The 18,299-nt window shown below is 44.7% G+C and overlaps 3 protein-coding genes and 1 long non-coding RNA gene across 4 annotated transcripts in view; 2 read left to right on the top strand and 2 right to left on the bottom strand.

Annotated features, from left to right (window-relative positions):
* Positions 1–3,258, top strand: part of csrnp1b (cysteine-serine-rich nuclear protein 1b) — a 38,593-nt gene extending 35,335 nt beyond the window's left edge. Inside the window, exon 7 of the mRNA XM_055507721.1 lies at positions 116–3,258. Within this exon, the coding sequence (XP_055363696.1) occupies positions 116–1,057 (942 nt within the window). The 3' untranslated portion in view covers positions 1,058–3,258. The remainder of the gene's footprint in view (positions 1–115) is intronic.
* Positions 3,259–4,147: 889 nt separating this feature from the next.
* On the bottom strand, positions 4,148–6,221 carry LOC114852896 (elastase-1-like). Its single transcript, XM_029145585.3, has 9 exons — positions 6,167–6,221; positions 5,740–5,833; positions 5,543–5,634; positions 5,309–5,415; positions 5,097–5,225; positions 4,865–5,001; positions 4,639–4,784; positions 4,311–4,460; positions 4,148–4,221 (listed from the first exon to the last, which is right to left on the bottom strand). Exons 2-9 carry the CDS (start codon positions 5,771–5,773, stop codon positions 4,204–4,206), a joined length of 813 nt encoding a protein of 270 aa, XP_029001418.1. The 5' UTR covers positions 5,774–5,833; positions 6,167–6,221; the 3' UTR covers positions 4,148–4,203.
* A 68-nt stretch (positions 6,222–6,289) lies between these two features.
* Positions 6,290–9,917, top strand: LOC114852895 (Golgi reassembly-stacking protein 2-like). Its single transcript, XM_029145584.3, has 9 exons — positions 6,290–6,550; positions 6,974–7,054; positions 7,205–7,408; positions 7,503–7,589; positions 7,697–7,827; positions 7,915–8,053; positions 8,144–8,261; positions 8,375–8,497; positions 8,766–9,917. Exons 1-9 carry the CDS (start codon positions 6,485–6,487, stop codon positions 9,071–9,073), a joined length of 1,257 nt encoding a protein of 418 aa, XP_029001417.1. The 5' UTR covers positions 6,290–6,484; the 3' UTR covers positions 9,074–9,917.
* Positions 9,908–18,002, bottom strand: LOC129603931 (uncharacterized). The gene is made up of 2 exons (XR_008694335.1): positions 17,264–18,002; positions 9,908–17,161 (listed from the first exon to the last, which is right to left on the bottom strand). It is a non-coding gene; the product is annotated as an uncharacterized LOC129603931 (long non-coding RNA).
* Between the last annotated feature and the right edge of the window lie 297 nt (positions 18,003–18,299).

Raw genomic sequence — 18,299 nt, forward strand, 5'->3', positions numbered from 1 at the left:
CCCCTAAATGCTCATCCACGGCTGGCTCCGGTTGAATAATAACACGATAAAAGTGAGGCGGTTCTGTTGCATGGACTTCTTAGATTTCTCGCTAACGTCCTCATGCCTGTTGCAGATGGACCATTCCTCTTTCCCGTGTGGCTGCACCAAGGACGGCTGCGGGAACACAGAGGGCCGCATTGAGTTCAACTCCACCAGGGTACAGACGCATTACATCCACACCATCATGAAGCTGGAGCTGGATAAGCGGCTGGAGGAGCAGTGCAGCGCGGAGGAGCAGCAGCAGCAGCAGTGCTCGCAGGGGGCCGCCGTCTTGCCGACGGGGCCCTCCTTCTCCTTCAGCTCGGAGCTGGCGGGGGAGAACAGCTGCTGCAGCGACATGACGGACCTGTCGGACTCCTCGGGCCAGAGCGAGGACTCGGAGGCGGGCGCGGGGCCGTGCCGGCACCGCGCGCAGCTGGACGTGGACGAGCAGGGCCTGAGCCGCATCCTGAGCTTCAGCGAGGCGGAGGGCGGCCCGGGGGCGGCGGCGCCGGCGGCCCCGGAGGCGTTCGGCAGCTTCAGCATGGCCGACTTCGCCGACGAGAACGACAACATCGACGCGGCGCTGCTGGACCCGGCGGACGAGCGCACGGACAATCGGGCCGCGGCCATCTCGGAACTGTTGGACGAGAACGCCAACCAGGGGAACGCCCTGTTCCACAGCAGCAGCAGCGTGCCGCACACGCCCTCCCCCACCGTGGACCGCTCGGCGAGCTACAACATGGACCTGAGCCTTTCCTCTGAGTCGGACCTGGAGTTCTTTGATGGGTTTCCGTGCTTGGGGCCCAGCTCGCTCTACAACTCCCTCAAGGAGTACGAACACATGGACAACTTTTTTCAGTTTCAGTTGCCTAGTTACCCCAGCCTCCCTGTGGCTAGTGACCCCGGGACCTGCCTCCTGGAATCACTGATTGGCCTTTCAGAGTCTGTCCCAGAGCCCCCTGCCACATTTAATGACAATCAGTTGTTGGAGGAAGCCATGAAATTGTCCGTGATGGAATCTGTGAAAGTTTGACAATAAAGTGAACATTCACGAACAATGCAAGTTGAAGGAAAGGAGTTATGGAGGAGAGTGAAAAATGCACATAAGATGTCAACATGTTTGGTTTTTGGAGGAAGCTGTGATTTTCCCTCTTGCCTAAATAAATGTTCAGTTTTCAGACTTGCCTTCAAATTGTTAGGAAAGCAGTTCGGGGTCGACGCTGAGTGAGACGGCAGCTAGTGTTACAAGTGAAAAGACACACAACAGAGATCAATTTGACCAGGCCCATGGAAACCAATGATGGCTCTCAATTCCTAAGACAGCTCTTTTAACCAAACTGAGACCACAGAGCGTATGCGAAACACGATTCAACCTTTTACTGGGGCCAGGTTGGGTATCTCAACACAGCTGAATGTGCACCTCAGGGACTTTTTCTAGCTTTCTAGCTTTTGGAGGTAATGTATGGTGACCATTGCTGTGATGGCCTTTATATGAAACCCGAGTCAAATCACACCATCGTTCTGTTCGTGTCCTACCTTTGGGCTAAAACCCAGAGGACTTGAGTGGGTCGAGTCCTCCATGTGTTGAATCTCGTGGGCTCCTCCTCCTCAAGATCACTCCCAAGGGTCTTATGGTACAAGAAATCCCTCTAAAAGCTCCTCGATCAGCACTTTATCTGTGAAAATAGTTGTATGAATAGGCATTGCTTTGGCTGTGTGGGGTCGATTCAACAGTTCAACGCTAAATTAAGGAGATTCTTATTTAAGAGCTGGGCAAAACTAAAACGGTGGCTCATACCATTAAACGCTGTAGCTATGTTATCTTTATTACTTTTATTTTAAATTATTTTTATTTCATTAAATTTTTTTTTTATTTATTTCAGATAAAGCCTACTTTCACTCTGCAAGCACTGTGGTTTGACGTTTTCACCTGAAAGTGCAATCTTTCCTTTTCTCCATATCACTTTCATGCATTGCTGTGGAAAGTGGGACCACAAGTCCATCAGAAAGTATTTAATATCTATTCTCGTATGCATTCAAGTTTTTTTTTTTTTTGGTAACTTATTATGTCATTATTTCAGTAGTTATTTAATTTAAGACATTTTGGCAATAAAACGGGCCGTTGTGAAGTTTACTGGATGTGCCTGCTTATCAGGGGAGCCATGCCTGCCAGTGATGTGCGTGCACAGTGCTTCCATTTACACTTTGGGACTGAAAACTGTGGAATCTCCCTGATCACTGAAACTAAATTATGGGTCTATTGTATTGCTGCCTATAATGTAACCAATAGAAAATTACACTAATATTTTGTAACTAATTTATGTAGGTTGACAAAAGAATTCTAATCACTGACAAATTGAATATTTTATTAAAAAAAGGAGTAATTTTCAATTATAGAGAAATGTATACTTATGAAGGTTATTGCTCTCAAGTATTTTCATAGGCAGTCTTATGGTTAGGTATCTTAGCAAAATGCCACTAAAACTAAATGAATTGCTCAAAAGATCAATTTGATTGTACTCTGAATTTTTGGAAGTCTGTGACTTGGGTTACAATATTATGTAATAAATGACACATGTAAAGGGTTTGTGGATAAAAACTGCATATATTATACATTTTTTATCGTGCACACAAGCCCTTAAATCTGCAGAGTTGCCTCATTAACTACAGAACAACACCTTTCCAAGGTGATGCTGTCGTCTGCGAACAGTTGAGGGACACTAGAGAGTCGATGTACATATCTCACCCTTTCTACAGCTGTTTCAACAGCCTTTCTGGACCCTTTAGAACTTATGCATGCAGGTCCTGTTTGTTAAAACTTGTTCTGATTAATTGTATACTTTGAAACGTGCCGAGCGCACACTGAAAATGTATCATTTGCTTTTTTGCCTTTTTTGATTACTTTTTGAAATCCATCCGATGTTCTTATGCCGTGAAGAGGGCACTGATTTCTATTGTATAAAACATCAAATCCCATGAAGAAATGGCAACAGTGAGTGTTTATAAATGTAATGTATTACAGTACAGCTCATTTTATTTTGTTTTCAAACGACGTGTCTTACTTCTTGCCTTTTGTGTTGTATATATTTCTGCTTGAATGGTCCTGCAGAGCAAACAAAGCTGCTTTATTTTTTACATATTCACACTTTAACCTGCTGTTCAAAAACAGTTTCTTTCATCTAAGCCATTTTGACAGCCTGTCCCTCCAAATAATAATAAAAAAACATTTTTTAATTTCTTGACTCTTTGATGATTGTTCACATGCACAACCTGAAAAAATATAAAGGCATTTTATTTTTAAATCACAAATATTAGTATGACATTAGAGAGTTTAGTTTCTATCAGATTTGAGCAGATGTTTAACACAAGTCCGTCTTAACTTAAACATTTATGTTTTGGTTAATCTGGTACATGTTTAATTTGAAGCTTGGAAAAAACTTTTAAATTGCTAAATTTATTACATTTTCAGCACCAAGGCAATTTACAGTTCGCAGTCGATGAACTGAAATGACACTTGCGTAGGATTTTTCTTGTGTTAACCACTGGAATCCATTTGTGGTTTCTGGTCTCCATGGTTAAGAGAAAAATACCACTTTTGTGTGATGTCATGCTGTAGTCTCCTGACAACCACCACAAACACATGGCCAGAGATTCCAGGCTAGGAAGGAACATCAGACTCGTGACTGCATATACCTTCCATTTGGCCGCAATTATGAAGAAAACTTGGTTCTTGTCAGGGCAACAAGTGGACGTTGCTAGGGTCGTGTTTTGCTTTCCTTGAGCCGAGATACTTTAGGAAAGATTTACCTCCATAGCACTTAAGCCTTTTTACCCAGTAGAGGTGCAGGCAACAAAACATCCATCAAAGCTCTGAGGCTGCAGCGCCTGAGGTCAGATGATGGTGACTGCAACCCCCTCCAGCATTTCTGTGTATCTTACCACTGGCCCCATTTGCAGATACGCTGGTCACAAGCAAAGTACATCAACAAAGAATCCATCCATTAGGCAACACTTTTCTCAGACTGTAAGAAAGCACTGGAGCGATCAAGCGATGTTGATCTTCTAAACGTGAGGCATCGTTGCCCTCTGCTGGCAAACTGAAGAATTACACCCAACCACTGACTGAGATGCATGTAAATTTTATTAAATAGCCTCCGGTAGACAGGGTGACTGCGACATCTAAACACTCATTACAATCTGAAAGAACACATACCAAAAGAGAAGTCAAGGCACATTAAGCGTGGCGACATTTCAGATTCACATCAAAGAACAACAGCGAGGCTCACTGAATAGATCCAGTCCTCAAAGGCCGAGACTCTGGTGAAGACGGTGGGTTTAGTCACTTGGTTGCACTGGCCAGCTGGGCCGTAGCTCACGACACCGTGGACTCTCCAGGCCCCGTCAGAGTAACAGCTCAGGGGACCGCCGGAGTCGCCCTGAGTCGGGTAAACAGATACGAGAGGGTGGTTTGAAGACAAACGCGTGGAGAAGACTCACACAGCTTGTCTTCATCTGCTGAGTGGCAGTAAAGTCAACACTGAAGAGCACACACGTTTACGTTTGGTATTTAGACAAACCGATCCCAGAGTAAAGCAGCCCTGCGTGAGGCAGTACCTGACAGCCTGATATGACTCCATCCCCTCCAGCACACACCATGGTGTTCAGAGCAGCCCCCCCCCACCAGCCGGGCTGCGAGCACACGGCGTGCTCCACCACGGGGATGGGCGCCTCCTGCAGGACGGCGGCGATGCCTCCTCCGTCTGAGGGGGCGAGCCAGAGCAGGAATGCATCTTAAAACCCACACGTAGGGGCTTCTAAACGCGTCTGAGCGGCTACTCACAGCCCACGAGGCCCCAGCCTGTGATGTAACAGGGGAAGCCATGAGGCAGCACATGATCAGGGCGGGGGAGGTTGGCGATTTCCACGTATCCATTGTTTTGCACAGGATTAAACAGTTTTAAGAGAGCGAGATCGTTTCTAATGAAAATACAAAGATAGTATTTCCTGCTTAAATATGTATTTTTGATCAAGTCTTTTAAAAACTGGACTCATTTAGTTGTAACTTGCTTTACCCTTTGGCAAGATCTCCATTCCAGCCCGGATGGAGGATGATCCTTTCCACGCGGATGAACTGCTCACTACCCTCATACTTATCTAGGTTGTGCTCTCCCACCACCACAAGGTACCGATTAGCCTGCACACTGTGAGGGAGCAATAGCAGCAACAACGTGTCTCTATATGAGTAACGGGTTGTTACTTGTACTAATTAGGAGTTAGCTCCAACCTGAGGATGCAGTGAGCTGCAGTCATGATGTAGAAACTGTCAATGATGGTGCCGCCACACAAGTGGTAGTAGGAACCATCGCTGTATGAGTCGTACTGGAGAGAGACCTAGGGAAAAACAGAGAATGAATAAACCCAAATACAGGGAAGGGCTGAGTTTGATTTCATTAATATGAATAATTAATATATGAGAATTAACACAGTGCTATAATAAAACAGCCCGTGTGGGTTTTACCTGCCACCTCCAGGTGTTGGGCGCAGCATCGTGTCCTCCTATGACTCTCTGATTGTGCACATAATGGTGAAAGGCTGCTGCATCCGTCAGGCCTTTGGTGCACAGAGAGCAGAGGAGCGTTAAAATATTAATGATCGCAGCTCTAAAATATGAAATCTCCTGCTACTTCGGTCCACGGTTCCAGTTACGGGGCTTACAGATGCAGAGCAGAAACGGCACGAGTCGCATCATGCTGGAGCAATGATGTCGTTTGTTTTTCACCGTTCATATCACGGCTTCAGTTTGGAAGACCTTCAAAAATATTTGGCAATGACTGGGTGGTTTATCCCATAATGAAAGACAAAACTATGAGGAGCAAAGCAATAAATAAAAAATGTGAAATAATGTCATGAACCATGTTAATGTATTAAACTGATTAAGATGTATTTGCAAAACGCCCGAGTTTTTACTTTTATTCCTTAAAACAAGGACACAGATTTCTTATCATGGTGAGAAAAAAGCAGGTGCATTAATGTGAAGGCAGGTGAACGAGACCATCTGCAAAAGCGCAACTTTGTACAGATAACTCTTAGATCAGCAGCCAATAAAACCATGACTGGCGCTGAGCGCCAGGAACACACGCACGTGCCCCGCGTAGCTTCAGTCAACTTCCACGCACGCAGAACAACCTGTAAACTTTGTTTACGAGCGCGTGGCGCGTTGCCGTGCAACGGCGTTCACCGCCCCGTCAAAGGCGGCTAATCGAGCTCGGCTGTTCGATGCGGCGATCGATTTTTCGGGCATCTTTATTTATTCGGCTCGCCTGCTTGTCGACCTGCCCCAGCGCTCGGTGGCTACTGGCTAGCTTGAGTCGAGCAGCAAGCTGGGGAAGGAATGACTTCTGACTTGGCGCTAAGTCGGTGACTTTTCGCGGGTGCGGGTGAAGCGTGGCTGTCGGAGGCGATGGGGCTGGTGCAGAGCTCGTTTCTGTCGGACGGCGGAGCCAACAGCGGATACCATGTCCACGGGGTAGGTCGCAGCTGCAGCCCTCGGACTGACGGAACCGGGTCTAAACTACTCGTTTCTGTTTTAAAGACTCGCAGGTTTGAGTTGTTGGTAACAAACATACTGTTGTTTTTGCTTTTGTGGAATAATAAAGTAAGTATTTGCAGTGACTGTAAGTGTAGTAACTCGTTAATATGCGGTCCGTCTTAATGGTGTCCGCCCATGATGAGGTGGCATATGGCACTGATCCAGACTATGCAGCCTGGCTTCTGTGCTCAGCAGTCGTTACACAAACTGCTGCAAGCGAGGATCATCTGTAAAGTTACACATAACCTGCCATCATCATGTGAGAAACACCTGCTTTGTAATGTCTCACAAGAACCAGCTCCAATTCTGAGCGCTGCACTTCCTTAAACTGACACATCATACGTTTGTTGTGAATTTCAGGTCCAAGCGGACTCACCGGCCATGAGAGCTGGGTTGGAGCCTTTCTTTGACTTCATTCTCTCAATAGGAAATACCAGACTTGTGAGTATGTGATGCTGGAGGCATGAATAGTTGGTTTAAGGTTAAGGGCCTTTTATATAACAGGTATAAATTACAGTGTTGTAGCGTAAAATTAGCCTAACTCTTTGTGAGCCGTCACAGCTGGGGTCTTCAAAATTCCTGTTTCCGCAGAACAAAGAAAGTGACTTGCTGAAAGACCTCTTGAAAGCTAATATGGAAAAAGCGGTCCGACTTGAAGTGTACAACTCCAAAACCCAGCGGGTGAGGGAGCTGGAGGTGACACCCAGCAACATGTGGGGGGGTCAGGGTCTGCTGGGCGCCAGTGTCCGTTTCTGCAGCTTCGAAGGAGCCAACGAGAACGTGTGGCATGTCTTGGTGAGTAAGTCACTGTTTGTGACACCTGAACGCCTCATTTTGTTAGCTTTGACATATATAAATCAGTAAATAAGTAATTTTTGTAATGTTCTAGGATGTGGAAAATAATTCTCCTGCAGCCTTGGCTGGTCTCATTGCACATCATGACTACATTGTGGGAGCTGACCAGGTGTTGCAAGATGTAGGCTTTCATGTTTTTTATATTTGGTGTGGTAATAAAGACAGGCGCATGGAGCATGGAACAAATCTAACTACAAAATGTCACATTGTCTTTCTTTCATCTTGCAGTCAGAGGATTTCTTCTCTTTGATTGAAATCAATGAGGGCAAACCTCTGAAGCTGCTGGTGTATAACACACAGACTGATCAATGCAGGGAGGTGGTGGTGACTCCTAATGGAGCATGGGGAGGTGAGGGGAGGTAGGCATGAACTGTTTTCAAGTGAAAGTAGCTATTTGTCATTTATTGTAAATGCATTCACATTTCCCATTTTTTATATCACTCTAGCTTAGGGTGTGGTATCGGCTATGGCTACTTACACAGGATCCCAACTCTTCCAGCTCAACCTAGCATCCAAAAGAATGTTGGGTTGCAATCCACAGTGACTGGAAACAATGAGGAGTTTGTTGCAAGTGACTGTACTGAGGTGCACAATATTTCATATGTCTTTTTCAATGTGTATTTGCTATGTGTCTTTTTATTAATTCCAGTCTAAATGTATGTCTTCTGTCTCCAGGTGCCTTCAGGGGCTGAACGAAGCCCCTCCAATGTCAGCAAAATGGATTTAAATCAGATAGAAGAAGCTCCACAGGATCTTACAATAACCTCTCCTATGCATTCAGCTGTACACTTGGGTAACCACAAATCATTTTAAGAAGATGCCTTTGTTTTTATTGTTTAGTAAAGTATGTGGTGCTGCTGTATGCAGTTGTCCTAAATATGGACATTTATTCTATGCAATTGGTAGATGATTCCAGTATACCTGAAGCGATGACTCCAGACCTTTCAGACATGGTTTCCACACATGAAGTGAGCCAGTGCTCAATGTTTGCAAATTATGGAAATCAGTCTGGTGATCAGTGTAGCTTCGGTGAGTATTTGTACACCCCCTGTACAAGATTGAATTGAGCTGCCAAATAGAACAATTGGATGTTTTCAAAGCTTCAAAAGGAAACAGTTGAATACAGCTGTTGTTCACAAGCCTCACATTTCTGGGCTCATTTAACCACTTAGCTGGCACATGTTCTATTACTGCAGGATAAACATAGTCCCACAGAAATAATAAACAAAGTATTTCAGAGTGATTACATAGCATAACTGTGGTAATGACTCATTGTTTTTTTCTATGTAATCTACAGCTGACTCCTCTGTTGACCCATCAGCTGAATCCTTTGTTGACTTGGCAAATCCGAAAAAAGAAGAATTAGATATTCCTGAAACTGCACATCAGCAGGCTCTATATCCAAACACAACATCCTTTCCAAGTCGAGAGGCCACAGATGACTCGCTTGTCCTTGAAGTCGCTGCAGAGATCCCGTGTGACCCGAGTCTCTCACAGATGCAAGATGCTGCTGCAGAGCAGTCGCCTTCAGACAGTGTGATTGAGGAAGAGAAGTCGGAGCCAGACATTGAAGATGATGCCAGTGTCAGCGACTCGCTTACATGAAGATAAGGTGAACACTACAATTCAGAAAAGCTTCTATTGTGATTGTAAGTTTCAACACTGGAATTATTTTTAATGCAAGAACTTTATTTATATTTAGGTGTCATTGCTAAATACTGAGTTGCACATTTAAAAGTATATGTTGACTGGAAAAGCGATCATAGTTAGAACTGTGTGAATGTATATTACTGTATCAGTGTCTCAGTATCAAACAGGATGAAGCCTTATCTGAGTCCTACCTGCTGTTAAAAGTCATCCTAGTTTGCGCTCAAAAGCCAAAGTTAATTATCTGTATTCAGTTTTTTTACAATAGTACAGTGACTATACAAAGTATTTACTCCCTTGTATACGTTACCCTTTTATTGAAGATATGAATTGAAAGTGGTCAGTTTTCTCTGTCAGGTTGTTCAGGGAAATTAAATTGCCCATAGCTGATTTCTGATGTCAATAAGGTAAACATCCAAGGGCGTAAATACTCAATATGTTCACTTTACAGTTTGTATCACTGTTATTAGTATAAGAAGGAAACTTGGGGCTGATCCATCATGTGGTTTTATTTATGTCATTTAGGGTCTAGGTTTGAGATGAGTGCACATCTAATAAGCTCTCAGGCATCTACCGTAAAAGCCTTTTCACCTTCTGCTTCTTAAGTTTCTTTAAACTGCCTTTTTTTCCAAGGTGTCAGTTTGAGTTGTTTGGTGCAAATGAGAGCGGAGCCACATGTAGTTAGCGTAGCTCCGCAAGTGATTCCTGTTTTTTCTCCTCATATAGGTTTTACTTAACTTATGTTCCTGATTTTATGGATGAATGAAAATGGTCAAAAAGGTATTAAAAATGTTTAAAGTAATTCTGCCTTTAATTGATTAGTTTAAAAAAACAGTGATGAGATGATTTACAGTGGCCAAACACACATATCACCTATTACAGTGTTTCTAGTGACTGGACTGAATGAAGTACTTCCTGCATCGGACAGCAGGTGTCAGCAAACCTTCATGTAGATGTCACTTGGAAAAGCTTTAGTTTTCTGCCACTGCAGGTTTAAAAAATGGTGTCAGGTTAGGTTTCCTTTTTTCATTGCATTGCATTGGAGAGGGAAACTTTACAATGCTACCTTGGACCGGAGAGGCATCATTATGTATCGAATACTTCATATCTCCTCTTAAAGTATTTGTGTGCTGGATTAGCAATAAACCATTTACACAGGAACTGCTGGTCTGTATAAGACAAAACCAATGTTTTAAATAGCCTTATCTGCACATGTTAGATTCTATGTAATGATATTTTGAAGCTCCTGATACAGACACACACAAAGTGTTAGTATTTGTTTTTGGATTCTATCCCAAACATTCAGACGACTCTGCCAAAATACAAGAGTTATAGAACAGTCATTGCAACCTTAACATGACCAGAACAGACAGTTAATTCTTCAGAAGTGCAGCAGACACAGTATACATATAATAAAATATATTATGATACATAAATATACTACACTTATCAACCCAAGGCATGAACTCTGTTCTCTCACAGGCAGTGTACAGCATCCACCATCAAACATATCAAATGTCAAAACATATTCCTTCTCTACTTCATCTTCATGCTTTTTAATTCAGGATCAACTCAATCAATACATAGTTGGTTACAGCCAGAAAAAGCAGAGATGCCACAGTAGCAAACAGGGAGAAAGCCTCAATTATTTACCAGAGCACTCCCTGGTTAGGTGGGGGGATGGGCGCGGAGGAAGAAAGACTGTGTGGGGGAAGAAAGACGGGAGAGATGGATTTGTCTTTATCCACCAGGGAGTGAGAGTGAGTGGAGTATATTCTGTAAAAGCTTTCCTCAGACACACCTGTGTGTGTGTTCAGTGAGATTATGTTTCCTTTGTCTGCATCATAAAGAAGAAAACCTCATGCTTCCCAAACAAACATCCTCTGAGTTTTTATCATATATTCTATTATTGTGTTTTTTTTCCTTGAACATACATCCGTTGTGTACATATTAGGTTAGCATCATCCCCGTAGCGGTCCTTCAGGAAGCAGCCCGAGGCAGAAGCCAGCATCTGCATGCCAGGAGGTGACATGTAAAGGGGGCCACCTCTCGGGAAACTTCCCCCGCTCTGATTTCCTCCCTCTTCTGAGGCTGCTTCAAAGGACACTGACGCAGTCGAACCCACTTGTCATCTCAGCTTCTCCTCAAGTCCTGAGAGGCTCGGGTCGCAGGCACCAGCACAGCGCTCGCTGCTGCAGCATGACGAATGCACCCAGCACCGGGGGCACTGTGTCGCTTTAAGTGCCAACGCACAGCACGGGCGGCACACTCCTGGGCCTTTGTTTGCTTTTGTCACCGTCACACCTTAATCATGCGCGCAGGTTATATTTGGAAGTGCTGCGAACTGCTTCATGCAGCGTTCTCGGGATTACAATTACAGTTTAACACGCGCTGTAGCTGGTTGGAGCGGAAAGCAGCCGCCAGCGCAGCTCTGCACGTCCTGTGTGTGCGAGGCTTCTGTTGAAAAGCCAGCGCTGTTGTTTGCTCCATGTGACTGTGAACTGCTGCCATTCTGACGTTCAGCAGGTACAACGGCCGCTCTGCTCCCCTGCTTTAACACGGGAGCTGTGTAACATTGCTCAGTCTGCACAAACAGCGTACAAGCAAGTGATTAATATTTAATGTCTAAGGCCGAGAGTGTTTAAAACAGCGGGTGCATTTGTGCGTCTGAGTAAAACCAAACAGGTCTGGTTGAGCCAGTTATTGTCCACATCTACATGAATATTCAAATCACCCAATGTAAGTGCTTCATCTGCGCTCGGATAGAAAATCTAATAAATGAGCTAAATGTGAGAGGCTCTGAAATGAGGTCAGGTCCAAGGCCGATCATACGTTTGAGGGGAAGATTGCTGCTACTCCTCCACACTGACCTGCGAATGTAGGAAATTAGTCTGACGTTAGGGGCGATGACTCATCCAGGCTGACACCTTGCTCCCGCTGCAGCCAGGTGTCAGTAAAAAAATGAATGTGTTTAATAATCCTGTAACATTCACCAACAGGCGTTTAGACGCAACACACCTGATCTTTAATAGTTCACATTTGAATTCACTCTTAGATGAATCCATGTAGAGGATTGATCTAAGAGTGAAATGACTGACCTTGCGGTGATGGACTCGTTAGAATAACAGTCCAGACCATGTGATTCACATTCACACCATGGAAGTCTGTACAGTTTTTTTGGCGTGCATCAACTAAATGCTCACTATGATTATTATATCTAAAAAGCACGTTTCCCAGAATTCTTAGCCATGCCCCTACTTTACCTGGAATGACTAAAAATAAACACACAGGCTTGTACAATTTGCACCGGTTTCCTGGTGACAACAAAGCAAAAGCTAAGACTAATGGGAGGCAGCAGCCAATTACGAGCTTAACTGTGGGTGTTCTGCTTTATTTCTCTACTAATTATCGTTCAGCGGGAGAAGCGAGAAGACGGCCGCTCAGGACAGCACGCATTGTTCTGCTGTCAGAATAACCCCGCAGATGGGTGGTCTGCACCCTTCTGCTGCTGTGACTCCCTCTTTCTCAACCTGTGATCAGAAATTCACTTTCATGTGAAGCTCATGGTTCCTATTTTTAACTAAGACATAGGATTGGATGTGAAGCATGCACTTTCATTCTTTTTTGTTATTCAGTGCATTTGGCCTTTCCATGTTTATTAATGAGCAGTTTAGAAAATCAGATATTTTGTCTTGGAGGCTCTTAAAAAGAGTTATTGCATCATTGTTACAAGGTTCGTGTTTTCACTGCGACGGAAGGAAAAACAGATTTGTCTTGGTTTTATCACCTGTTATGTCGTCTGACTCATTAAAGTGTGGATGGAGGTTTCTGCTCAGCTTCTCACCAGGGATGGAAGTGGACGGAGGAGCACTGTCCTGTGTGTGCGACATATTCGCCGTGGCGCTCCCACCCCACGCAGGCTCCGTTTGGACCTTTATAGGGAGCTGTCCCTCAGGATGAAGCTCATTCACCAGTTAACCTTCGGCGCCGGGCTCGTCTCTGGCAGCGTAAATGAGCAACGCGCAGGGCGCAGCACGGGCTCGAGGACGGGGGTTTTGCAGGATTAGCCCTAATGTCGGAAGCGCTGAGGTCATGTTTTTGTCATTTTGTGAAAATGTCAGGTCGTTGTTAAGGCTTCACGCAAGGCCGAAAACACAGTGACCTCAGGACGAGACGCCTCTGTTGCTCATCCAGTTCCTTCCGCATCCAGTTTAAGGCTGCTTCCGTGCTACAGATATGCTCTCTGCTGCTACAGATTGCATCTCCTTCATTCAGCTTTGGCCCCGAACGGACGACTGCCTGAATTCGACGGCAGCACGTGTGTCGCTCGGCTCCCGTCTGCGTCAAGCTGAGAAATCGCAGATGAAGCCGATAGCCCGGAGAGCTGGATTTGTGCAGGGTGGCACTGCCAATATGGCGCAGGGGAATGAACTGTGTCAGCTCTTCAGAGCAAAGTGGAGGCAGCATCTCTTGTCTCCAAGAGATAGAGGGAAATATTAGAGAGAGGAATAAAGCAGGAGCTGGTAGAGGTGTGCAGCCACAGGCGGAGGAGGAGGGAGGGTGAAAATGAGCTTTTCTGCAGTATGAAGATATGAAATAAATTAATTTGAAGTATTAGACATCCTTCTCTAACGTTGTGCACGGTTTTGACAAAACCTGAGCCAAAGATATGAAGAGCGTTATAATATGGGAATATTCAGTGCGTGATAGCGGATGGAGAATTTTCTGCATGTGTAATGAGGTGAACATGTGCTGTCATCGGTTTAGTTCAGAGCCACGTTCCCCAAGAACAGATGAGCTCCTCAGGGAGTCACGCTCTCCTCCTGGAAATCCCTCAGTTTCCTTTTTCCTCCTGCTTTGAAATAATGATAATGTCATCGAGCTTTCCTGAGTCCGTGGGCACAGGCACAGGTGGAGCCGTCCGTGTTTCAGTGTGAAATGAGGATTTTATTGGACAAACGTGGCAGAAAGGGACGTCAGGTGGGGTCGTAAGGGCGGTGATAAATGGTGATCAGAACGCTCACGTGACTCACAGAGGCCTGGCTGGTGAGTCATCAGAGGCTCCCGCTGTCAACACCAGTCCATCAGACGTAAACTCCGGGGGGGGGGGTCTGCATGCGTGCTGGATGTACGTGGGAGGCTTTTAAAGCTGATGGCAAGTTTCCTATGTGGTCATTCAGTGTCCTCTGAGTGACTGACTGACTGTGGTCTCTTCAGTCTTCCAGCTTCGCCTCCGGACACATGTCACACGAACATGCAGATGGAGACACAAGCACAGGAAGCTGCACTTTAGTGCTTTAGATGCTCGTTCCTCCCCAGAACATTTTGTTCCCTGTGTTCCCTGTGTGCACCACCACCATGAGGAGGCTCCATCACTCAGGGAAGACAAAAACTTGAAGGCCAGGAGGTTAATTAGTGTCTTAACCGGATAAGTGTTCATCCAAATTAATTCACTTTTGAGGCAGGAAGCTATGGAACATTATGTGTATACCGTATTTTATTCCTGCTTTTAACTGCTCATCACTTATTGTCTCCAGCGATCCAAAATTGATTGCATTGTTTTTGTCCCTATGGCAACTGGACATAATTGCAGGGTGCTGCAGGAAAATGTATGAAAATGGCTTTTCCATTCACATGCATCTCCTCCAACTATTATCTCTTCATGTCTTCAGACCGAGTTAACAGGTTTTAACCGACCACTTATGCAAATGCTGGAAAATGCACTGCTGCAAGCGGGGCCGGATGAACCTGTGTGTTCCCGGTGCAGTGAAACGGGAGCTCGTTCTACGGTGGCACCACAGCTCAGCTCGTTGCGTGGGCGTGCGTTGTGCACCGTGCCTTGAAATCAGCCAGCTGGGAGCCGCTGATTCCTGCCTGCTTCCCTCTGCTCCTCAACTCCACTCCACCGTCATAGCATTTCAGGAGACCTGCACCCACGTTTACACCTGATGTCATATATGTGCTTCACACAGAGGCGAACGTGATGTAACCGAAGCTTCTCGTCCTCCCTCAAACACAAAACCCCTGTTTCACATTTACCCAGTCTCGTGAATCATGCATAGAAGTTTATGTAACATACGCTTAAATATAATAGAAATAGAACCTTTTAACGAATGTGGAATGACGCCGACTCTTTGCTCTGCTTTATTAAAAATTCATAGTGTTCTATCCCTAATCCAGTCCTCAATCTTATTTGCTATCTCGTCACAGTGGTTCAGCGTTTGGGAAATGCAATTTCCCCTTTGAGTAGCGTTAGATCAGCAGCTTGATAGCTCTCCTACGCCTGTCAGTTAAAGCTGCAGTAACTTCTTTTAGTAGATTTTAATTTATTTCTAAATGTGTGCTCCTGAGCATGCGTCATCACCAGCTTCTACCTCTGAAGGGTTTCGAGTGAAGTTTGCCTTTCAAACCATTCAGCGATGCTCACTTATTTCTGCTTGGCTGAATATTTTGTAGAACCCTTATTTAGAGTAATTATAAAGTATAATACCTTAGGGACAGAGCTGTGGGCAGCACATAATATAGGTCTATACTGTATGTGGATGCATTTTCTACTAAGTAAATGTAATTGAATGGGTTAACATAATAAGTAGCATTTTATGCACCTAAAACCTGAATAGTGAATGTATTCAAGTCCTGTGAAGGTCAACCCAAATATTTAGTACAAATGTTATTGTATTTAATATTTAAACACACCTAATAGAGATATTACAATATGTGTAAAAGTTGTGATCTCATGTTAATAGGTCCTGTGATTAAATTTGTCTTCCCTGATAATATTGCTCATGGGCTGCTGTCATGAGCTTTTATCTCCATCTCCCATAGAGTGTGGTCAAAGGAGCCTTTTATCCTTCCTGTAGATTTAATAATAAAACCAATGTAATGTCAGCTCACCACACGCGTGCAGACATGGACAGAGGAACGTTTACAAGAGCTGCTCAGAAGATTTACGAATGTCTGAAACACAAAAGGCAAAAGATGTGAGAGCGGAGAGAAAATTAGATCAAATGTATTATTTATTATTTCATTTAATCGGATTTTGCATCTGTCTATTCTTTTCTTTCCCAGCCCATTAGCGCCTTTGATATCCTCATCATTTTAACCTTCTGTGAGCAGTTTATCAGTATATACAGATGTAAAATCGTATCACAGCCTTCATGTGTTTAGCAGATGCACTTCTCGGTTGTTTATCGATGATAACAGTCTACTCTGTTGAGTAATGTGGGTAAATAGTATCTCCCTGTGTTGTCTCTGCCAACTTTCAGAAATTTTATTTATGGCATAGGTGTGAAAATCCATCGTACCAGATGCCCTGAAGCAGCTACATATTGATTTAAAGATGCTGAACCATCAGTGCCTGATCTATAGAAGAACATCCGGCTTACTTTAAATGCAATAAATGCTCCACGGAGGAACAGATTCATAAGCTGCTTAGTTCTTAGCTCCATTAAACACACTGCATGAGTCAGCTGCATTAAAAACTGGGCCGTTTTCACAGAAGATCAAAAGCAAGAATGATTTAATATGTATTGAACTTTAAAAAATGACTGAGGGGATGTAAGATTCTGGGTTTTACAGAACACTGGGTTGTTCTTTTGAAGAGTTGCACTGGTTTGCATTCGCCAGTTGTCACCAAGATGTGAAATAAAAGCATATTCTCCAGGTTATTGCCACAATGTGGAGGTTTAATGATGTAATAAACAATATGCAGCGTATTATTTATCGCATCGGTAAACCTGCATTCACTGATCTTTAGCCTCGTGGGAAATGTAGCATAAAATGACATAACCCAGAGTTACAGGAGTCATTGATTAAGAGCTGGTGTTTTATTTCCTGCTCAGCTGCAGACGCTGGGCCGCGGGTGCTGCTTACCTGACATCATCTACGTCACCGTTCATGACTCATCCTTTATACCGTCGTGGCTGCGTATCAGGTCTCATCCTGCTCCCTCTCTTTAGTTGCTGCGTCCTTGTCCCTCATCAACACATTTGGAAACGCGTAACCCCACACATGCTCTCCTTCCTGCAGTTCTTGCCGTGGCCGTGGCTTTGAAGTGAGGCAAAGTGGGAAAAGATGTGCTGAAATGTGACAACTGACGTTTTGTTAGTGAATCTGCAGTAAAGCAGCATGACCTGATTAAACACCCACCGCGTGTCTATGATGTTTAGCCTGTGCCACGGCTTCTACCCTGAGCCTCATTCCTGTCTTCTCTGGGCTCCTAGAAATAGCTCTCCACATTTCAGGCTGCCCGGCTCCGCTGGGCTGCCCGGTTGACAGCTGCCTTGTCAAATAATTCCCCCAGGCGACACCCACAGAGACCAAAAATGAGCAAATAAGAAATGTAGAAACAGGACGATAACAGTTGGTCGGGCGTCGATCCATCTCAATCCAGCTTGTGCTCAGGTTGCAGCATTACACCAAGAGGGGGTGTGACAGAAATTAGGGCAGGCAGCGCTTCAAACAAACATCTTAAAGCCCAGCACGACTCTGTGTTGTGACTCAGTATGAGGAGAAATGTCTCTGCAGAGGAAGAATCCTCTCTAATGAGGCCATTTTGGGATGAAGAGGCATATAAATCAACAGATCCCTTCAAAGACAACAGACACCGCTGCATTGGCTCTAACAATAACAAGCTTACAATATCCTTTTTTTTTTTTACATTTTGCCAGTTTATATTCAAATATATTTCAGAACCCCACTCACAGCAGCGTCAGGCAGCCATAATTCCCTGTTGTGTTTCCTGTCAGTGTGAGAGCGAGTAGGAAGGAAGGAACTAATCCACACTTTCCGAACCGAGCAATCCTGCAGACAGATGATTAGAGCTTGTGAGCGAGGTGCGACAAAAATGTGAGGAAGCAGCAAATACCAACAGCGACTACGTACTGATAAAGATTTATTCAAAATGGGTGCTTTCTTTCAGCAGACGAGTCCGGCTCCTGCAGCGTTGCACAGCTGTACCTTGACAGCTTCTTTGAATACGCTAACGCGCTAATTAGCTTTAAACACATACAGTAACATTACTGATCTCCAGGCATGTTACACTATGAACAGACCACGCTGCTCCAGTGAGACAGCGTGGCCCGTAGTTCATGTGACCTCGTCCATCCCAGTGTCCATCTGTTCCCACAACGACGGTGCGCGGGCTCCCACTGTGGGCCACCTCCTGCAGGCTCCATCTGGTAAC

Source organism: Betta splendens, chromosome 4 (genome assembly GCF_900634795.4).
Source record: "Betta splendens chromosome 4, fBetSpl5.4, whole genome shotgun sequence".
Lineage (NCBI taxonomy): Eukaryota > Metazoa > Chordata > Actinopteri > Anabantiformes > Osphronemidae > Betta > Betta splendens.

Bases quoted from the DNA above. Each gene is read 5' to 3' on its own strand.
- LOC114852896 (XM_029145585.3), bottom strand. From the start codon at position 5,773: ATGATGCGACTCGTGCCGTTTCTGCTCTGCATCT. The intron at 4,785-4,864 runs GTGAGTAGCCGC...TCGCCCCCTCAG, and splicing joins AGGCTGGGGCCTCGTGGGCT to ACGGAGGAGGCATCGCCGCC. The intron at 4,461-4,638 runs GTACTGCCTCAC...TACCCGACTCAG, and splicing joins GAGTCATATCAGGCTGTCAG to GGCGACTCCGGCGGTCCCCT.
- LOC114852895 (XM_029145584.3), top strand. From the start codon at position 6,485: ATGGGGCTGGTGCAGAGCTCGTTTCTGTCGGACGGCGGAGCCAACAGC. The intron at 7,055-7,204 runs GTGAGTATGTGA...CTGTTTCCGCAG, and splicing joins CAATAGGAAATACCAGACTT to AACAAAGAAAGTGACTTGCT. The intron at 7,828-7,914 runs GTAGGCATGAAC...ATATCACTCTAG, and splicing joins GCATGGGGAGGTGAGGGGAG to CTTAGGGTGTGGTATCGGCT.